General features: G+C 34.3%; 1 protein-coding gene across 1 annotated transcript; it reads right to left on the bottom strand.

Annotated features, from left to right (window-relative positions):
* On the bottom strand, window positions 1–23696 carry LOC123657168 (tumor protein D54). Its single transcript, XM_045592747.1, has 6 exons — window positions 23066–23696; window positions 13479–13642; window positions 10319–10422; window positions 10044–10103; window positions 9233–9395; window positions 1–1720 (listed from the first exon to the last, which is right to left on the bottom strand). Exons 1-6 carry the CDS (start codon window positions 23436–23438, stop codon window positions 1601–1603), a joined length of 984 nt encoding a protein of 327 aa, XP_045448703.1. The 5' UTR covers window positions 23439–23696; the 3' UTR covers window positions 1–1600.
* Window positions 23697–23722: the final 26 nt, after the last annotated feature.

The raw sequence follows: 23722 nt of genomic DNA, 5'->3' as shown, positions 1-23722 counted from the left end.
TACTTTTCGATAAATTTTATTTGCATCAAACACCAAAACGTTTTATTGTAAATTATTGTTATCCAGCATCGAAATATTAATGGATTGACAATAAATAAAACACATTAAGTACTAATAGACACCTATATAAGACCCTAAAACGCAATAACCTAAAACATAAATGAACATTATTGCGGGGTTTATGAAGTTCTATAAATGTTGCATGTTTTAAGACACTTCTTGTGATTTAATTATTGAGTTAGAAGAAAGCGTGATGTATCAGAGACAAGAAACGGCTTATAACACGGGGATACGAAAAGCTTAATAAAGCAGCGTGTGTTTATAATGCATGACTTATTTAATAATTTGAATTTAATGTTTTTTACAAACTAGTATACTTTGTCAATCCAAAAATTATCACAATATTTTTTATTTATAACATATTGTCTCCTACACAAAATGTTATATAACCCTTTCAAGTATGCTGGACAATAAAGCAAAATGTAAATATACGCATATAAATTGTGTTTCAAATTTCAATATGCCTTTTTTAAACGAGTCGTTTTATTTCTACATCGCGAAATCTTTAAAACATTTAGGCTCAATTTATGAAACACATTGAATTTTCTCTATTAATCCTATAATGACATTCATTTATATAATCACAATAGATATAGGACAATGATACACGATAATCAATTTTTTCATTTAATTGTATGTGACATTTATGTTACTTTGAATATCTCATATAAGTGAAATCAGCTTTCTTTTTGTCATTTAGTGCTACGTAACATTTCTATTAAAGATTTTAAGTCGTCGTAGTCATTAAGGTATACACTGATGTACGAGTATGTTTAAATTTGTCTTATATTATTAAAATATAGACCATCCAGTAAACTCGCTCAGTGCATTCAATGTAACACAATCACAGATTAATATTCTTCGTTTTACAATATCAATAAACTTTAATTAATTATAATATTGTAAACTTCTCCATCAAGATACTCTAAAAAATAAAATATTTGCAAGTCGAATGAATAATAAGTTTTTTCGAATCTGATTATAGTGTAATCAAATACGTCACGATCTCGTGGCGTATAGGATAATTACTGCTGTGCTTAGGTAGTAAAGTATAATTTATCGAAAAAAGAAAATTGTGTCTAAAGTTTGTTTTGTTTCAATTAAACATATGATACTATAATATTAATATAGTGCGCACAATAGTATATAATATATATAATTGTATAATCATAATCTGAAAATCAAAAGTCTATAGTTACACAATTTGGATGGCTGTTAGAGAACACCTCTCATTAAAAACCTCTCTTGTAAAATTTAATAACGTATTGTATTAAGTCATCATTAAAAATATACTTTTAATTATATATTTTACAATTGTAATAATAATAATTAAAAAAAAATATTTTTAACTGTCTCACAATAGATAAAAACTACAAATACAATGTAAACATAAGAAATGTTATGTGACTGGCGAATTGTAATCATAAAAAAAAATATCAAAATTTTACGAAAGCAGTGTAGGATGGTGCCTTTTACCTAAGCACGGCAGATAAAGCTCTGATAGTTATACGCGGCGTGGTGTGTGGTGGTGGGTGCCGCACTAAGGCAGCGGCTTGTGCTCGGGGATGGTGGGCGAGGTTGCGCCGCTGGGCGCGCGGCTCGCGTCGCGGAGCGCCTCGTCGAAGCTCTGCGTTGAATTGGACCGGGAAGCGACTTTACCCTGGAACATTTAAATTATACATATACTTCGTTGCACTTAAAAATACATACAGAAACATAACATAACTATAAAGTTTATGAGAAAAGTAGACTTATCTCTGAAAGAGATCTCTTCCAATCAACCCATGGTTATGAGAAAGTGATCATACAAACAGTGCAAGAAGTATTAATAATTACAAAAACTTATATTTTACTAGCCCGTTAGCACAATTTGCAGTTACTCTGCTTTCTGCTCTAGGGTTGTAAGTTCGATTCCCGCCACGAGTATGGCTGAAAAATGAAAGAGTGTCAGTTGGCTGTTACACTGGTATTAAGGTGCCTATCTTAGGAACAGACGACCGTGTGTGTATGTTAACAGATATTTATTTATCAGTGGACATAAGTTGATCGTAGACCACAACTTGTAGTACTAGCGACAACGATGATTTTTAAGATGGCGTTCTGCAAAAGCGACGACCAAATTCCACACAGAAACCTACAAACGTAGCTAAAAAATCTTGTAAGGCTAGACAAAATAAATTACCTATGAATTGTTTGAAGACAGTTAGAAAGTACAAGAAGGTCCAAAACGTATCACTTAAAAAATGCATATGACATTTCGGAAAAAGTTAAATTGCTAACAAAAAATAGCAATCTGTTTAATTCACCAATACAAATTAGCAAAAAGGCCTTATAAGCGCTGAATAAAGCTTTTAAATATATAAGTGAATTTTTGTAATTGTTAGCATTTGTTTAAAATGTTTATTTTTAAATAAAGCTATTTTTATTATTATTATTATTAAATATAAGGAGGCGTTCATAAAATACGTGAGATGTTTAAGGGGGGGAGGCGGTCGAGTCAAATCTCATCCAATATTACGTTGGAGAGAGGGGGGCTCGGCAAATATCACGCAATTTTTTTTCTGATTGAAACAAAAAAAACATACTATTTTGGTCCATTTAATCCAGATTATGCATATGCTTAAGATTTAATCTTAAGAGGAAAGGGTACCGAAGAGACTTTTCAAAAATAGGTATTTGAATAAAATGTTTCTGTCGCGCTGCATGCCGCTACCGCGCCCCGCACCATCTTCGCTCCGTTTTTTCTACGTGTGACTGTCGCGTTCTTAGTGTGCGTGCGCCGGCTATTCAGCTATTAATTGTTGACGATATTTGAGTATTCGCATCTTTCGTTTCTTATTGACTACGAGTACATATAGCGCATAGTGCTATTTTTCTGAATTTGGCTTGTTTTATTGAATTTGTTCTGCATCGTATTGCTGTGATTCGGCTTTACTATTATTGGATTTCGTAAACTACTTATTATTGTTTTATTATTTTGACTTGGATACTCTTTGTGACTTGATACATTACTATATTTTTGTGGGTAATTATCGAAATACTTAGGTACTTTATTTATGAATTAGGTATGTAATTACATGGTTGAGGTGTGTGTAAGAATGGGTATTGAGATACATACATAATTATAGTGTATACATGTAGTATATAGTATAAGTGTAAGAATAATATATATATTATGTAATGTAGTACATACATAGTATAAAACGTTTGTCTCAGTACCTATATAATTTGTAATGTCTCATGTTTGTCGCAGTTATTAGTACATAGGTATAGGTTATATGTATTAATTAACATATAATTGCGGCGATATAACAATGGTTAAAAATAATATTATAATTTAAGAAAAAAAACAAACAAGAAAAGCCGCCTGCGTGAAGAACAACTATTAGAAAGTCAACTAAAAAGGCCTGAACAAGATAAAAATTCAATAATTACACAAAGATAGCTAAATAAATCACAACAATTTCACACATTATGTACTGTACACTCACAAAAATCATGAAGGCGGCTTTTTCAATTATTGTTTTATTTGTTTTTTTAGTTAGGCAAATTACGTAATCTATTCAATTTTTTTAAAGAGTGGTTGATTAACATGACATAACATAACAATACACTTTATTGTACACCAACAGAAAATAATGATATGTATCAAATTGATTTTTAACCGACTTCCAAAAAAGGAGGAGGTTCTTAATTCGACTGTATTTTTCTTTTTTTTTTGTATATATTTTACTTCAGAACTTTTGACTGGGTGGACCGAGTTCGACTTGTACGCAAAGGAAAAAAGCCGACTTCAATTACATCGACATGTAATACAACAAAGGTAGACGAAAATATAGTTAAGTAAATACGCGTTATTAAAGATTACTCAAAAAGTTCTTATCAGATCTCGGTAAAATTTAAATATGACACGATAAACATCAGCTTTCGATTAAATTAAAAATCATCAAAATCGTTACACCCAGTAAAAAGTTACGCGGTATAATACAACGTAGGTCGACGAAAATAGTCAAGTAAAAACGTATTATTTATATAACTCGAAAAGTTGTTGTTAGATCTCAAATAAACTTAAGTGAGACCAAATGACACACACCACCTTTCGATTAAAAAAAAAATTGTTGAAATCGGTCCACTCAGTCAAAAGTTCTGAAGTAACATACATAAAAAATACAGTTAAATTGAGAGCTTTCTCCTTTTTTGGAAGTCGGTTAAAAATAGAAACCGATTTTACACGTCTATAGAATTCCTAAGTCGACAAGCTTGAACAGTGAAAGATTTAGTATAAAAGAAAGAGGAGTGAGAGGGAAATTCAAGAAGTAAGCTTTCCTCAGAACGAAGACTGCGTTCATTGGAATCACTAAGAAATTTAAATCGTCGTTTTAGATAAGCAGGTACAACAGGGTTAAAAAGAATAGAGTAAAGTAAGTTGAGAATATACGTATTCCCGCAGTAGGGAATTGGGTGCCACTCAGGGCGTAACTACTGCCGTATCAGCCGTATCAATGATACGGGGCCCCCTATTTACAGGGTATTACAGGTAAGATGTGTAAGCAAAAATTAGTAAAATATTATCCACAATGTCACTTAATCTTGTGCTTCCTGGAAAAAAGAATAAAAAAATGGCATACATACCTATAGAGTTTTCACTTCAGAAATGACTGAAGTCTGAAAAGCAATCCCCTTTTATCCAAGTCAAGCGTGCGCCCAATTGTGGATAACATTCTGTATCGTTTATTTCGGGATTCAGTTAATCATTATGAACAATGAATTAATCTTTTTTTATATAAGAATGGGGCACACAAGCAGACGAAGCCATCTGATTTATAACGGCTACCGTCGCCCATGGCCTTTAGAGAAAAGATGTAGACACTAGACGCTTGAAAACCCCCAAATTTTAGTAAGGTCATTCCACACTTTGAATGTACGCGGAAAGAATGCGCACGAAGCTCACACATTGGTTGCAAACCACTGGTGGATACTATTAGCACCACTAGACTTCTTGGCATCGAAAGAATGCAGAACACGACAAACGACACTGCTCATAGTGCACATTACGCATCGCGTGCTCGCACCGTGGAATGCTCGATGGTGCTTTTCCCTCATCGTCAAGAGTTGAATTCGACGCAAAAAGAGTGCAAAGAATTTTCGCTTACTTTTTCGCATAATGTGCCAGAGAGCCTTCAGGTTCGCGCAATGATGGAAGTGTAGACTAAAAAACGTTACCTTCGACAGCTTTTAAGTTTAAGCAGTAAGAAACAAAAGGCACGGGTTCCATTTGGAAAGCCCAATAGTCTCTCGCCAATTCTGCTGTGTTTGAACTTTGCCCTAGCGATTTACTACCTGTAAGACCTGGAGGCAGCGTTGAATCTCTTCTTCAGGTTATGCGCCTGTGAATCCCCCTTATAGATGCGGAAGATTCATAGGAATTCACTAATAGTATTGGCCTCACAGGCTGAAGCGAACGATCCCCCGCATCTATTGCTGCAGGTCAAGGCTAATAACTCTCCAGCTTGGAACTACAAGCTCTTTAAATTAGCTTAAAATCCGAAATTCAAAACATTCATTCCATTAAAGAACTCATGGAATTATTACTGATAAAATTCAATAACCTTGCATCCAGTTTTCCGGAGGTATTAACTTGATGTTTTTCAAAACTAAAACTGATAAAAAATTAACTAAGGATTTCGATGGAACAGGAACAGCTACAGCAGACTACACTCACTATTGTCTATTCTAGGAGGAAGTAATAACTTATAATCAATAAATATTTATTTTAATTCAATGCAAGCATTTTTTTGTGAGTAATCTTTACCCATCATTTGCCTGCCCCCCCCCCACTAATTTTGATACAGGGCCCCAAGGTTCCCGGGGTTCCAAGGAATGCTACGCCAGTGGTGCCACTTGAGTTTTTTACGCAATTCAGAAATATGATTCTATTTGCGAAGTCCAAATACGAATCGCATAGGTACCGCATAGGTAGATTCGACCTAATTTAATAATCTGCTCCTCAGTAATGTCAAGAAAACAACTAAGCAATTTTTTACCGATGAAAAAAACAGAGAAGGTTCTAAAGTCGCTACGTACCTATATTTATTTATGTTTGACCATGCATAACTTTTTACAGTGTACTGTGTGGCTACGGTACTAAAGAATTCAGCCACCCCCTCTCTTCCCGTGGGTGTCGTAAGAGGCGACTAAGGGATAACACAGTTCCACTACCACCTTGGAACTTAAAAAGCCGACCGGTGGCGGGATAACCATCCAACTGCTGGCTTTGAAATACACAGGCTGAAGACGGGCAGCAGCGTCTTCGGTGCGACAAAGCCAGTCCTGCGGTCACCAACCCGCCTGCCCAGCGTGGTGACTATGGGCAAAACACATGGGTTCACGTTGTTTTTGGCGTGAACTTGAACCTATGTCCAACAGTGGACTGTATAGGCTGTAATTAATGAATGAACTTTTTACAGAGTATTCCGAAATTGATAAAAAAATATATTGGAAAGAGTAAACCCCGAAGTTGTTTTTCGCCTAGCAGGCGAGGAAGAAGCGCGGCTCGCAGCTTGCTTGGCATAGGCATGGGAAAGAGCAGAGTCCTAATTTTTTAAACTTTCTTATTCTATTTTTTATTAGTATTACGGTAATAATAATCATAATATACTTTTTTGAAATCCTTGTATTGAGCCCTCTAATTTGATACCAAAAACAAACAACACAGTTATTTACCATAATTATCATTGTTATTTGTTAGCGAAACCCTTCGTTAGCCCAGGTTTACACAGTGTTTCAATAAAAACCGCATATACAAATACGGTTTTATTGTAGTTATGAAAAGAGAAATTATTTAATTTTGTTAATACGAATTTTAGAAAATATCGACTAAAAATAACATCACTAGTGTATCGATATAATTGTCGACTATGAGGCATCACTTCGCTGGCGTATATACGTATTGCTTTGACCCTTCCCTCCCCCAGACCTATCCCCCAAAAAGCAAGAAAGGGACAACTGCAGCTCAGACCGTTTTAGGTAGATAATTTTTGACCAAAACAGTGTTTCGTAGTCGACTGTTTTCTCCTCAAAACATGACAATTTTTTTTTAATTTTTTTTTTAGAAAATAAAAGAAGACTTCGGCTATGCCCCTATGTTCTCATTTTTTTGAAAATATGCATATATTTTTTTTAATGAGTGTCTGAAAATGTACAAAAAATTATGCAAGATTTCGAGTTTTTGAAGTCTCCTAATTCCTATGATAATAAGAATATGAAAAAAATCAAAACATAGGGGCATGGTCATGGCAGCAAAGAGTTCTATGACACAAAAATATTTGATCTAGTGTCATTATCCAGGGAGAAAACAGTCGACTACGTTTGTATGGAGAAAGAGCCGGTACCCTTTCCTCTTAAGCGTAATCCTAATCCCACCAAAAACATTTTCATGTAAAATGTTGTCAAGACGAGATCATATGGCTCGCACTTTCAAAAAGTTATCAGATCTCATGTAGAGCCAAGCTTCTAACTCTACACGCCGTAACTCTACAAGCCCTTCTAAGTTTCTTGTTTTTTGATGAGTATATGGCAACAAACAGTAGCAGCAGTGAGAATTAATGTTTCGTCTTTGGAATCAGAATCCAATTTTTTCTCGAGGCAATTAGGTTCTTTCAGTGCCACGTTGGTTTTTTAAATAGGGCTATCCGGCAGCGAAAAAGTGCTACCTTTTTCAAATTCTGTCTTAAAAAGTGAGTCCAGAAAGGGCTAAAAAAGAATAAACAAAAATAGCAGAGCAAAGCATACGCGTTTAGACCATCCCCGCTAAAGCTACTCCTAGCCTCTAGATTACTACAGTGAAAAACAAAATAAACGGTGGTCAGTGGCAAATTTTATGGCACAAGGCGCTCAATATCTTTTATCAACTTAAGTATGGCAAAATAGGTTTTTGTATGATGTTTGAAATACGGCTAGATTGCCCTCTTAAGACAAGTGAAATCTGGAAATCTTCTTTAAAAAAGCCGACCGGTCGAAAACTGAAGAGAATTAGGGGAGTGGTTATAAGACGTGTTAAATTTATTATGAGTTTGAAACAGAGTTGTGCTATACTCGTATATGTACACGTAGAGAGATAGAATAATATAATGTTTATAAAACAATTAGGTATATAGATATTACTTAATCTCTAATTTAAGTCTTCAGTTTAGTATCATAGATAGAATAAAAAATCTAACTCACAGACATATTGTATGATGGCAATGGTTTATGAAGCACATTTCTGATTTTGCGTTGTAATTATCTTTAGTGGTCTTGTTTTAATAAGATAAATAAATTTGCAAAATTATTCTGTTAACGCATAATGTAATAAAAAGTTATGTGCATGCAAAACTACTTAAACATTAGTCAAGGAACAATTCATATTTTAAAATCTAATTGAACGGCGTCATTAGAAAGCTACAACAGAGGCAGTTACAGACTATAGTCTCTCGCTTGCGTAAAGTGTAAAATAATTTGGTGGTTTATTGCCTAGGTATTAACAGAATTAATATTCTTCATAAATACCTTTTAACATAACTTTGAAACGTAAATAAGAACGAATCTCGCTTTTTCAAAACTACCCTCACTAGGTCTCTAATTAATAATATCATGTGCATGTCGCTGTGTGTAGTTATACTCTAATATTGACAGGGGGCTTTGGTGTTTTAACTTTCACGCAATTGCATCGAAGAGCCAGCCATTATGGAGATAAACGCTCCTTAAACTTTCAAACATTCTTATAATAAAAATTTTCGAATTTCATCATGGTTTAAAATCTCACGTATTAGTAATATTTTTTTCTCAATGTATTTGAATATTTTTTTACCTTTATTTTTACATATACCTACGAATCTGTATATCCACTGTCTGTTCAGCAAAAAGGCGTCTGCCCTCGTTAGTCAAACGATGATAAAATAAACAGAGAGATGAACGTTCAACTATATGGTCGTTTATCGTGTAGGTATGTGTTCGTGTGATCACGTTGTCATGTGGTCGTTTGGTCATGTGATTATGTAGTTGTGTTCGTGTGGTAAGGTGGTTGTTTGGTTCTGTGGTCGTGTTGGTTAGTAATCGCGTGGTAATGTGGCAGTTAGGTCATGTGGTCGTTTGGTCACCTGGTCGTGTGGTGGTATGGTTGTGCTATGCTCACCTTGACGTTCTCGTAGGCGCTGCCGACACGCTCCTCGATGGAGCGGAAGGACTCCGAGTTGCGCATTTGGCCGAGTTTGTGCGACACGCCGGCCGTGATGCCTCCGAGGATCGACGTCGTCTTTTCGGCAGTTGTTTTTATCACAGATTCAGTTTTTTGGTATCTGTATTAAGTACATATGTGATATACGATTACATGGTTTTCAATATAACTTTATTACATAGTGGGATGTAGATATGGCAATTTCAATTAATTAAAGGTAAACCTTTAAATATTGAAAATAAAATTAACGGTACACAAAAGGATTAATTAGTTTTGAAATCAATAAGAGATATTGTATTTGTGCAGCATTATCGAATAAAACGAAATTACTCTGACTAAGTATATACCAACGTGTCTAATCTTAAATTACTCAATACGCTATATTTATTTATAACAGCTGAGGCTCCGTTTCATGATATTCAATTTATGTTTTATCTACTTGATCATATACACAAAAAATAGAACAAATTTATGCAATCGATATTAATCGTGTTACACGGGTATCGTGTGCATGTTTTAAAAGGTTAATACTTTTAATACTATAGTAACAAAACTTTAACACTAGACTTGTATAGTAAAAAAGTATTTAATAGTAAAATAATTAGATGCCATTTCTTTCGGGTTAGAACAACTAATAGCAAGCATTAGAACTACTTAATCAATATCAAAATAGCTATAATTACAGGAGGTAGAAATTAACAAAATAACGCGATAACTTAGTTTATATGTACACAAGTGTCGCAGAAAACAAAATCATTAACGTACTTACATTGGTGCTTCAGTCACAGCCTGTTTAAGCGCAGCCACGCGAGTTTCTATCGTTTGATAACTGTTATGCAACAAATTTAAAATCAAATGAAAGAAACTAAAACACGCCACCGTTTCTACAACACGTAGAGTCAAAGCACAAGCGAAATGAACACAGCAAGCATTGCCCCTAATTACTAGAAAGTTTAATGTTCTAACCCTCTAGAAAAACTATTTATTTAAATGTAGGTGGTGCGTTGGTGAAATTTATGTTGTTAATAAATAGCATGTACTTACACTTGGCTCTCTTTAACGTTTTTCAAACCCTGGTTGACGTCTTCGGTTATCTCCTTCCAGACTGTGATGCCAAGTTTACGTTTCAAGTCGGAACTTTGACGAATCTAGAGGTGCATATAAATCTGATTTGAGCACTCAGTTATTATGTGCTTAAAAGATGAATATAAATCTGTCGATAATTAACGTAGTCATTGAATACTGAAGTATTTTTCATAGAAGGGTTATTTCAGATTTCACGATGACTGAGTAATATATAAATTGTACATGAAACTATAAGTTTTGTTATTTATTTTGTAAGACTATTTATCTATTGGAAGATTTCTGTCTACTGTTTTGTTTTCTCACTATCTATTAATTAGCAAATAAAGTATTTAATTTGTTTGAAAACGTATGACTAGCTCGTTGGCGCACTTTGTAGTGGCCCTGCTTTCTGTTCCGGGGATTAATTTTCGATTCCAACATGAGTCTGGATGTAATATTTATATTAATTCATTTATAAATCTATTATTTCTGTGTATTTTTACAAAAAAAAAGAAAAAAAAAAAACTTATATTAGCCCGCCGCAGCCGTAGGAACTGACGATCGTGTGTGTATGTTATATTAATTTATTTATTTATTAACGTTTTCATCCTTCCTAACATCCTTTCTTTGTACGATGTTGCAAATTTGTTTTAATAATCTTGTTACCGCAATGCGTATAATTTATAAGCAAAGTACTTGGACATAAATACAATAATAACGTCTACTACATTATATTTATAGAATACAAGACTTTATTCACACGTAATTGAAAGGCTGACGAACAAAAGCGTGATTAAATTATATAATTATGTATGTTTAAGTTTACAATATGAACAATACTCATTTTGTTAATTAAACAGTCTCAGAACTTTTTTATTTTTGATTTTATATGACGCAAGAATAACATTTTAATTTGTTTTAATTAATTATATTTACATTTGAAGTTTTTTTTTTTAAACTATTTAAGTAATTAAATATTTTTTATTTTTTTGTATATATACGGTTCTTAAGTGTACTTTTTTGTACTTTTTGACATAATTATATCATTTGGACGAAATATTTTTTCAATTAGGTACACCGTTTTCATTAACTTAACTTGTTGTTTTTCAGTTGTAACCATTTTTTGTTAATTATTTTAAAACACTGAATTAACATTAGTAGTGGAGGTACGAATCCCGAGGCGTGTTGCTAATGAGGGCAATTGTCTTTTGTGTGAAGCTTTAACAGTTTCAACATATTGTGCAATACATGTTTTGACTTCTAACATTATATAAATATGAAACATATGAAATATTATAATCTATATAAATAAAAATTAATTTCTAAATGTGTTGATTAGCGCAAAACTTAAAAACGCCAGAATCAATTCTAGCCGAATTTTTTGTTGAAATTTTCCAAAACTTGGTAGAAGATTTTTGTGTAATGAAGAATTAAGCTAATTACGGAGAAGGTTAGTAAGTTTCAAAAAAACGTTACAATTATTTCAACTTCACGCTTTTGACAAATTGCAAGACAGGCCAGTGTTTGTCGTGGTATCTAATGTATAAAATAATCTCAATAAGGATCGACAAGTAATACTAGCTTACTGTCTGAAAAAAAATCACCTTGTGTTTTGTAAGGGAGATAGTTGTTAGTCTATCATAGTTGGAATAAGAATCAATAACATATCCAAATACGCATACATAAACAAGGGATAAAACTCTCAGACACCGTTTAAGATAGTAAAGATCAAAGGTTAAAAGTATTGTAAACTTTAATCAACAGTCGGATGGATGGGATCTTAATTAACATTGAATTTAAGCTAGAAAAACGATATATTTACTGCTTCACATATTTGTTATTGCAGCTATGATCAGCCGGTGTGGTGTTACTTTACTGATTATCATATGTCTAGCTCACGATTTGTGCCTAATAATAAGAACAAATAAGTGTCTGTATATTTTTATGATTAATTGTAGACAGATAAATATCAATTTATTTTTTATTTTTTTTATTTAAAAAAAATAATAGATAAAGCTTATTACCTATTCGGTGCAGGATTACATGGTCGATAAAGATGTGTGGACTTAGTGACGCTGTATTATATGAAACGTGTTACTAATTTTGTACTAAAGCACAGTTTATATATTATTTTTCAAAAGAGTAACTGCGGAGTTTCTTGCTGATTCTTCTCTGCAGAATTCTTCCAAATCACCGATTCGGTAGATTTACTTTAACAAAAATAATAATTTATTTTTAAAGTTTTAATTTGTAAAATGACGATTCGAAAGTGCTCTTGGTGCTTATTTGAATAAAGTTTTTGAAATTGATATTGAATCGTTTTATTTTCAATCGATTAAGTTTTATCTTCTTAATGTTATGTCACTTTTTAGAACTTTTTTGTTCAGGGTTATATTCTAAATTTTGTCAAACATTTTATTTTATTTGCCTCCGAATTGCTCTAGCATTGATTTAATATTGTAATAAATAATAACTGATATCATCAATACTATGTAAGTGTAAAATATTTTAACGATTTATGGATTTAGGTACATTTTGTTTGCTAGCTTTCTGCTACGGAAGCTATAGGTTCGACTGAAGAGATTAATACACTTAGTGGTAAAACCGCACGCACGTTTACACGCTGTATTAAGTCTTTAGGACTGGATATTTCTTTTGTATTTATCAAATCTACAAAGTTTTCAACAAACTTATTAAAATTACATTTGATTCTAAGGCATTGAGCAGAAGGGTGTCCAGTTTCAGCAATTGAAAATCGGCATTAACCTAGCTACAAGGTTTTCTATATAATTTCAAACTTTAACTTTTTTTACAAGTAAACTATAAAAGTTTTAGAACGGGTGACGACATCTTGTAAAAAGTTATATATAATCGAATTTAAAGTAGCTAAGCACTAGCTAGAACTAGTGCAAGGACTTAAATGAGGAGGAAATTTTCAAAAGTAGTCGTCTCTAAATAATAAAATTTTGGAACAATAATTTGCAGATGTTTCCAGTCAGTACACTATAACTTTAAGCTTATCTATGTTTTGAAAAATTGCATGTTACAAACGAATCTGCTTTAAAATATTGTAGTTGGTATAAAAAACACTGCAACTTTTGCAAATAACCTCCTGCAATACGAATGGAATAAATATTACTTTGCTCTGCAGAACCGTGCGTAGCGTGGCAATCTCGTCCTCGACGCGCGCCAGTTCGCGGCTCCACTCTGCGCGGAGCTGCTCCGCCTGTTCGGGCGTCAGACCCGCGAGCTCGTCGGGCATATTGGCGTCGCCCGCTCCGGACCCCGCCATCGCTTCTTCCGCTATGTCAAAAAATATACCATTAATTGAAACGGCGCACTATGGGAAAATCGCGTATGTTTCGTCTCAAAACTCCGTATCTCAGTTGTTTCAAAACTAAATGAGCTGTAATTTTGCACACATACAGTTGTATGTACAAAGTTGGTAAAGCTTTAGATTAGGTAAAACCGAATTTCGGGACCGTGGGGGGATGGGGGGGGAGAGGGTGGGGAACGCTACCCCTGGTACCACTGTCACACCTCGGAACCCCATGGTTATGGAGATATCCATGGTTAAAGTTTTGAGGTTAGAAGAAGAATTTTGAAAGTTAGAGGAACGTTTGGCTCCGGCGCTACGGGAAGTGCAGCCCTTCCGCCCTTGCGTGCGAAAGCACGCTCACTCATGCTCCGTTCCGCAGCGGAGGCTGGTCGCCGAAGGCCGCTCCTCTACGCATTCGTTCGCGCGCTTTCGCACGGCGGGCGAGGGCTGCCCTCCCTCCGCGCCTCCGCGGCACAAAAAAAACACTCTAGGGGTAGGACAGACCAAGACCACGTGGACAGTGGGGTGCTCCGATTCGGTTTTGGGTATTTTTCGAATTTCTAAACCTATATTCTAGCACGCAATGTTACTAATTTTATTAGAATATTATGTCTGACGCGTTATTTTGTTTAAAAGTGTCGATTTGTCACACAATGCAAACAGTACGAGCTCAAAGGTATTATAATAGCTTTAAATTCTTCTTCTAACCTCAAAACTTTAACCATGGATATCTCCATAACCATGGGGTTTTGAGGTATGACAGTGTTACCTTGTATAGATTCCCCTACACCCTCCACCCTCCACAACCAAAAACCCCATAATTCGGTTTTTTTTTTTTGTACGGAGCATGAGTGAGCGTGCTTTCGCACGCAAGGGCGGAAGGGCTGCACTTCCCGTAGCGCCGGAGCCAAGCGTTCCTCTAACTTTCGAAATTCTTCTTCTAACCTCAAAACTTTAACCATGGATATCTCCATAACCATGGGGTTCCGAGGTGTGACAGTGGTACCAGGGGTAGCGTTCCCCACCCTCTCCCCCCCCCCATCCCCCCACGGTACCGAAATTCGGTTTTACCTAATCTAGATCTTAGCCACAAAGTTTAATGCAAATAATTTTGATTTTGAAAATTCTGTTTATTAATTAATTTAAGAAATAAAACTTTAAAAAAATACATGCATTCATATCATATTCATTCATTCATATTGAAAAATAAAACAAAATTTGTCTTTTTTTTGTAATTTACATAAAATGGAATAATAGTAACAAACGAGAGAAAAAATATGTACAAAATTCAGGAAGCTCCTACAGATTTTCGTTGATAGCAAGAAGGGCCTTGGCTTTATCTAAAAGTTCTTTCGATATTGTTTCTGAGGTGTTTCCCAAACTTGATATGTATGGATCAGAAGTGTACAATAGGGTATGGAACACGTCTTCATTGGTAGCCACCCTTGAACACTTTCTAGAATGATGAAGTCTAAACTTTTTGTAATCCTAATTTCGGTATTCTCGCGCGTCTTCGGACAATTGTCCGATAGGTAAAATAGCATAGTACTCAATGATTGTTTCTCCGTGAATAAGGATTTTATGCACGGACGAAGGCATATAATACCAATTATAAATATTTACGTCCAGTCCAGTGTACTATATGCGTATTCACCGAACTTTTTTGAATTAATAGCCATTCCAGATGACATAGTTTGTAGTATTATGTACATTCGTTTTACAAATTGTACGTCTACACCTGTAATGTCTGCAGAGCAAGAGTAATTCTGAAAAAATCTCCGAGCTGTGTTTCCGTCATTACTATTTCCAGTGCCTTGTCGAGGTTTATCGACATGCAGTCCCATTTCCTCCCTAAACCGCTTTTGTACCAGTTTTTTCTTTTCGTCTTTGTTTTATTTTATTTTCAGATGTAAGTACTTTTCAAAAGACAAGTAGCTGACCACTTTTCAAAAGACAAGTTATAAGAAATGTGTAAGATCATCTCCATACTCCTAATCCAAGCATGTAGTGTTGACAGTCCGTATTGTAATGAACTTTCGTTCTCATCCCGTGTCCTAACTGCCTCTAAGTTATTCATTTGTCGAGGAGTAGCACCACAAACTGTACAAGAAGCGCTCGAACGAGTCTCAGTTAAAACTTGAGCCACTTTACCATCAATCATGTTTAAAAATAGGTCACGAGTAATGTCGATTACCTCACCATTCTTATTTATCAGGGAGGGAGACAGATTTTGTTTTTGATTGTTGATATCAGCCACAACAGACGCGGTTTTTTCAGGAGTTTCTTTGGAAAATTCTAACAATATAGGTCTGCAATATCTTACAGGTGAGCAAGTTTCATTCTTCCGAACAACAGTATAAGTTGTCTCATCTATGAGTCTAATGGGTACAAGTGAAGCAATAAAATAAAGGTTTGGATCTGATATTAAATCGCTTTCTTCGGGAAAAACTTGCTTGTATTCATTCTGTCCTGATGACCCGTCACAACCGCATTTACAGAATAGTTTCAACTTTCTTAAACGTTTTTGTAAACTGAATCAATTAGTAATATACGTGCCACAGTATGATCCAACAAGTCCTGCAGATTGACTTTTGCACTTGTGTTAGTAATGGTTATGCTCGAATCTGGTGGGTAACACATCTTCTTCGCTTCGACTAAAGTTGGATAAGAAGGAAACACTGAGCAATTTTTGTCCGCCAAACAAAGTCGAAGTTTCCTATACTGTTCTTTGTTAAGATCTAAGTCAATGAAGGTCCGTAGTGCTTCCTCCTTTGAAAAAGGTGTAACGTCTTCAGAGTTCCCAGTAATGTATTTAAGAATTTTTTTCTTATAATTTTTTGATGCAGTTCGTATAATATTAACGACTGTGGCCTCCTCCGTCTCAACCATAGACCGTAACTCCTGAGTATATGCATTGAGCACACAGTCCAATCCGTACTCTTGTATTAATTCCATGTTTTTTCTTTCTTTGTTTTTTCTGAAGATGCTTCGTATGGTTTCGAAGGTCTACCACCACTACTTCCAGACGTATTAGGGTCATTAACCTTGACTCGACACTCTAGTGGAACACAAAATTGACCATCTAACCTATTGACGTTCTTACTTTCAAAACGTTCTTTTATCCGAGATTCATTTCTCCAGCGTTCGTTACATTTAAATACCAAGTTTCTTTGAATGTAAGAGACCACAGTAGCTATATCCTCCAATTTTCTTGTAAGTAGTCTTCTATACTATTCCTATTTATCAACAAATTACACAACTATCGCTTGCTACAAACAAATTCACCTATTTTTCAAATCAGTTAACTTTTGGGAATACTTGAAAATAGGTTTTAACTGCTTTTTAGGGCAACTGACTGTCTGACCAACAACTGTGAATTTTTCAGGGCTCGCCTTGCTTTTATAGGTCAATGAAAAAAAGATAAGAAAATAATAATTTGCACTCTTCCCATAACCAACCTGTTTTTAATTCGACCCTAATAGATAAGTGACTATATTTTATCAAGTAAGGTGGTCAAAACTGTATCAAAACCAGAAAAAGCTTTTAATAATACTCATCACTGTAATGAACGTTTTATCAATTTGACCTTAATAGATAACAAATGATTTTATGAGAAATGAAAAGAAATTGAAAATATAATGATTTTTACCTCGCGATATGTTTTGACACCATGACAAAAAAAGTGCAAATATGCGCAATTTTCTTTCTCCTTGCGTTAGCTAATGTATAAAGATCTCAATACGACAAATATCTCGACAGCAGCAAGCAGCGGTAATGGGTAAACGTATCGTTAAAAAAAATTAACCCCAAAAACATACCATATTAAACTATATTGGTTAATTTTATCAAACTAATATATATAATACTAATTACGAAACGTTAAGAGGAGATTATAAGCATTTAAAAAATGTATAATCTATAATATAAAAATGAGTCGCTGAATGTGTTGCTAAGTGCAAAACTCGAGAACGGTTGGACCAATTTCGCTAATTCTTTTTTTTAAATATTCTTTGAAGTATGAGGATGGTTCTTACGGAGAGAAAAATTCAAAAAAAAAAAAAAATTAAATTTCCTGAAAAAGTCTAAAAACAACACTTTTCTATACTCCCATACAAAAGATTTGTGATAATACTTAAAAGTCAATTTGAAGTTTAATACCATACGATAAAGTTTGTGTTAGGCCATACGAAGTTTGCCGGGTCAGCTAGTACTTATATATTTATATCAAAAACTTTCGAGTAAAGTGTCGTTGAATTGTAGTAACGCGTTGCGTCAAAATTACGTTATTGAACATGAGTTAGCTTTGAAGCCTATTTATATACATTATAACAAAAAAAAAAAAATAGGATAAAGAAAGCTTATTTATTAGACTTTATTAATTTATTATTTTTATTCCATAACAACGACTTTCTCGTGAAACGGCTTTGTATGGGGCTTTCCCATAATGCGGCGGCGGGCTGGCCTCAGGGAATATACGGAAATTTCTCGGTAGTATTGTCAGGAATTTTCCCTTCTTAATTACATGGTTACATAAAGTAATATAAGTTATAATCAAAAAGAATAAAAGACTAAGCATATGCTTAGTTTCTTGAACAAAATAAGTGTTCGTTAAGGATTAAAAAAGGTGGACGGCGCGTGAACTCAATTCAAAGTTATAATGTTATGAGACAGGTAAATTTTAGAGAAAATTTATTAAAAGAATTATTAATGGACAAATCACACTTTATTTTACTAGACTTAGACAAGTCACTCTGTACCTTACTAATTGTTAAAAAAATTACATTAATAATTGTCATATCTAATCATCCGACTGGTATGCTCCATCAAACTTTTGCACATTCCAGAACTTTACGGGCGCCAAAAAGTAAAAAAATAAATAGAAGAAATCAGACTATTATAAGAATTAAAAAAAAAAAAACATTGACGTTATACCTAAAGATCTTGAAGCTGACAACGAATCGCAACACTATAATGAAGATATCGCCAACATTTTAACGTGTTCAAGTTAAAAATTCACAAGCTAAATATCCCTAGTTTGGTACCATGATAAGGAAACCAGGATCTGATGATGGGATCCCAGAGAAATCGAGGGAACTTCTTGAAAATCCGCAATAACTTTTTACTGGGTGTACCAATATTAATAATTTTTAATTTAATCGAAAGCTGATGTTTGTCATGTGGTCACATATAAATTTTATTGAGATCTGATAACTACTTTTTGAGTAATCTTTGATAACGCGCAGTTACTTGACTATTTTTTCGTCGATCTACGTTGTACCACTTGTCGATATAATTGAAGTCGGTTTTTTTTCGTTTGCGAGCAAACACAATTATTAAGCAATAAAAATTTCCGGACTCAAACATTTTATCGTTAATGTTATCTGTTTTAAAAAATAAACTCTATGTGAATAAATAAAATAGAAAATATACGTACTCACATATTCAATAATTATGGCATTTTTATAAATATTTTAATAATAATTACTTCACCTAACTCGTAATTACGTTACCTACATCGTAAGATGGTATTGATTAGTACAAAACTCATCGCATCTGAAACCTGAATAAACGCCAAAATATCTTGCACAAAAACAATAATTCATATAAAATCAAACATATAACCACCGATGTCAACTAATCTGACCTTTTAAAAATTCCAAGCTCGTGAAAAAAAAAATTAAATACACATTAGGTATGTAAAATGTATTCAAATTAAAAAAAAAAAAAACGAGTGTGATTTAGATAAACAAAAAAGAGACAAAGAAAATGCGTACTACCACCTCTCTTGCTCCGTTCGCCTCACCCGATCACACATTTCGTAACGCTCTCGTCGCGCATTCGCCAGTTTACTTCCCAAGTCAAGCGTACGTAAGTTTTACTTCAATAAACATTAAAAATATACTACATAAATACAATTATTATAGCATTTTTTTTTCTGAACTCGAATAAGTGTAATATAATAAATAGTATATCTCATCACTACACGAAATTAAACTAGTCGGTAAATACCCCATAGGACAGAAGACAGTAAACAATAAATTGCGGGGAGCTAGTTTAGTCGAGCAATAGTCCAACATCGACTAAATAAAACGATGATGACGACATAGTAAATTAAAACTCATTAAATAGTCAATGGAATCTGATTCAGTGATCACTTTCACTATACACCACGTGGAAAATACTAACAAAATTCTAACTGAATTACGACTGTACCTATGAGATTCTTAAAAAACGAATACAAGGGCTTCAAAAATCAAAGAGCCGACAAAATATTGGTTAGATCTAGTTTCTGTCAGTGCGCATGTTTATTACTATATTATGTTGTATTCCTGGAGATTCAACTTAAATTTTACTATTTTATTTTGATAATATAAGAATCATAATTAAATTAACAATTTATTTCATTATTTGTTTCAAATTTCTTTCATTTATTGATAGTTAATTCTTTATCAAACACGATTCTGGTGCTAAAGAAAAATTCCGTTTGACAAATTTAAAAAAAAAAATAACTCTTAGCTAGAACTGTTAGGTGTACCGTCTAAAAAAGGAATCGCTGCGAAGCGTACAAATTTAACGATTATTTATAAATAGTACAATTTATTCCTTCTTTTGAAAATCTGAATCACAATAATTTGATACAGATGAAAATAAAATATTTATATATCTATTGTAGTATTATTTGTCGAAAAACATTACAGTGACATTAATCTATTTATTCTAGTAGAGTTATTTCCAAATAAACAGCACGACATTGAACCATTGAATACTCAAATGCTCTTTTAATAAGATGAAATCGTAGTAATCAGCTTAAATTCTTCAACACATAGCGTATTTCAATGAGACAATAATTATTTCGAGAAACAATCTCTCTCTTAATCTTTAGGTCAGATAGTACTGTGCTTATGTTGCAGATATAAAAAAATGTACCTGGATATCAATTTCGCGTTAGGCGGCCTATTGAACGGTTACAGGTATTTTTAAATTGAATAACTACTATGAAAATAATTACGGTATGATTTTTGTTTATCTATGTAAAATATTAAGCTGTTCTACTATCGCATGTCGCGTTACATATGCCATTTTTTAATTATGAACCGATAAACTATTTTAGTTTTTTAAATTTATACATATCCTGTTTTAAATTCGAAGAAGTTATAAGCAAAATAGTTCGTCTAATTGTTAATCGATGCAAAAGAGTTCGTCTATCGGTGATAACTCCTTTTTTGTACAATTATATTGCATAATTGTACAAGTTTTAAAATTTGTAAAAGTAATTCTGTGTCATTTGTCAAGTGAGACAGTATAAATTCTAAAAATTTCAGTTTTTTTCATTAGTTTTCAAATAACAATGGGTCGAGGCAAACCCGTGTGTGAAGAGCTTCGAAAGCGAATAGTTAGTGGGGTCGATGCTGGCAAATCAAACGCTTCAGCCCGTAATATCCCACTACTAGGCATAGGCCTCTTTCCCCATGTAGGAGAAGAATCAGAGCTTAATCCACCACGCTGCTCCAATGCGGGTTGGCGGATATATTCCCTACTACGAGTAACGATCGCTATCAGGTGTACATGATAACAACCGGGACCGACGGCTTAACGTGCTCTCCGAGGCACGGTGGGGAGACCCACAAGGACTGCACAAGCACCCAGACCACGGCAAACACCTGTATGGCCAATACAAATGTTTGTCATGTGCGGGGATCGAACCCGCAACCGCCTGCGCAACAGGTACAATCCATGGCTGTAACCGTTGCGCCAACGCGGCGTCATGCTGGCAAATCAAGTTACCAAATATCTACTTCCCAGGACTACAGCCCAGTCTATCATTCAGCACTATTAAAAAAAAAGAACGACTTCTGGTTTCAAGAAAACTGGTCGACCAGACATCACAAGTGCAGCAGAAAACAGAATCCTGAAGACAATTATCAAAAATAATCGTCGTGCTCGAGCTGGAGAACTCACGGAGCAATGGCAGGACATGATTCATAAAGACGTCTCAGTTAATACTTGCAAAAGAGTCCTAAAAAGAATGGGTTACGGATTTTACACCCACTAAGGAGAAACCACTGTTGACTGCTGTACAAAAGAAAAAGAGGTTGAAGTTTGCTTGTGATCATTTAAATTGGACTTCCGATCAGTGGCGTAGTATCACTTGGAGTGACGAGTCCAAATTTGAAGTGACAGTAGGCGATGGTAGGAAAAAAGTGATTCGGAACAAAAATGAGGCATTTCATACTGATTGTCTCAAACGCAAAGTGAAGTTTCCGGCGTCTCTTATGATATGGGGCTGCATGTCTGCACAAGGTGTTGGTGGTATGCAGTTTGTGAATGGTTCTATCAATTCTGCAAGGTATCAAAAACTTTTGGAAGAGAATTTACTGCCCTCTATTCCGTCACTCGAGCATCAAGATTCCTTCATTTTTTAACAGGATGGTGCTTCCTGCGATACTGCAAGGACAACAAAGACGTGGCTACTGGCGAAAAGCATCCTTACAATCGAATGGCTATCTAACAGCCCGGACTTGTCGCCCATCGAAACCCTATGGTGAAAAATGAAAAAAGTTTTACGTAAAAATCCATCAAGATCGAAGAGCGACTTAAAGGCTAAACTCTTGGCTGTCTGGGAGTCAATTACGCCTGAGGAGTGTGCAGCGTTGGTTGCAACCATGCCTCTTCGGATTAAAGCCGTTTTTGAAAGCAAAGACGACTCAACTAAGTGGTAGACGAACTATTTTGCGTGAGTGACAAGGGTAGACGAATACTTTTGTGTTGTGTTTTTTAGAATATTCTTTTTTTTTTTATCTTATGTAAAATCATGAAAGAATATCAGTTATGTTAAAATAAACTTTAAAATGTTCCTCAAATTGTGGTTTACTTTTTATTAAACGTTCTTAATTATTTTACCAATATTTACTTTCTATATTTTACGCTTTGCACTACTTTCCATACTAGACGAACTATTTTGCATCGGGGCTCGTAACTTATTGTTATTATACCTATTTAATTTGTATTAAATAATGGAACGTACATTATAGTCTCTCCCGAAAGTCTTGTTATAATATAACGAATATGTCAAATGTCTATTTGACAAAATTATCAATAAAATAGCTACTATTTACAAAATTATGTTAGTGAAAATATATACAATCAACTTCAAATTTTATTACATAAATAAGATTATTATTATTATGTACGGCAAAATTTTATAAATGATTTACTAGTATTTAATCATTGTTTTTAAATTCTATAAACAAAATAGCACACTGGTCCGGTTAATTTTTATTCTAATGTACGTTCGCTTTTTTTTATTTATTGCAGATATTTGTACAATTCTGTCAATGTGACTGATGTAATAATAGTAAAGTCATCATTATTTCATGACTACAAATAATAAATTATCGATTACAAACCTCCCGGAGTGATACCAAGGAACTTTTTATAATTTGTGTGGCTAGACACTTTGGCAAGATATGGTTTGGACAAGTCCTGAAATGTAACTCGAACCTCTCGCATTTTTTTTTTAAATATCCGTAACCTGCGGCGGCGGTTGTCCACATAGAACTCGGTTTCAATACAGAGAGAGGACTCTGCAAGGTCGGGCAGCGTGCGCCAGTCGGCCTCAGTGTCATCTTGCGGCCAGCTGACTATCTTTTCCAACTCGTCTAACTCGTCTACAGCCACGTCGAAACTCGGAGTGGAGTCGTCGTTCGGCGGCAAAAAGTACGGATCCTCCATGTACTCCAAACTAGCTGGCTCCACGCCCGTCTGCGCATGGCTCGCCATTCCATACGATCCGTCTGCCTCATCTGCCGCGAGACTCTAACATACTTCAACTAGGAACGAACAAGCGATTTTAATCGATATTTATTTTGAAAATACGAGATGATAAGCACATTTGAGAAATTACGTATTTAAAATCACATCGGAACTAAAACGCAATATAACAACAATAAAATTAATTTGTTAATATATTTGATTCACATTTCAGTCATTATTAACAGTCAATTAATAGAAAAACATAATTTTGTTTTTGTAGCGCGCAAAGTATTTTTGTCTTCCGCCACGTC

This window comes from Melitaea cinxia, chromosome 1, assembly GCF_905220565.1.
Source record: "Melitaea cinxia chromosome 1, ilMelCinx1.1, whole genome shotgun sequence".
Lineage (NCBI taxonomy): Eukaryota > Metazoa > Arthropoda > Insecta > Lepidoptera > Nymphalidae > Melitaea > Melitaea cinxia.
Note: the sequence above shows the minus strand (reverse complement) of the source record. Positions and strands in the feature narration are given on the sequence as shown.

Coding starts and splice junctions, on each gene's coding strand:
- LOC123657168 (XM_045592747.1), bottom strand. CDS start 23,438: ATGGCGAGCCATGCGCAGACGGGCGTGGAGCCAGCTAGTTTGGAGTAC. Junction 13,643..23,065: donor CCTTGGTATCACTCCGGGAG/GTTTGTAATCGA, acceptor TTTTTGACATAG/CGGAAGAAGCGATGGCGGGG. Junction 10,423..13,478: donor GCACGGTTCTGCAGAGCAAA/GTAATATTTATT, acceptor ATGCACCTCTAG/ATTCGTCAAAGTTCCGACTT.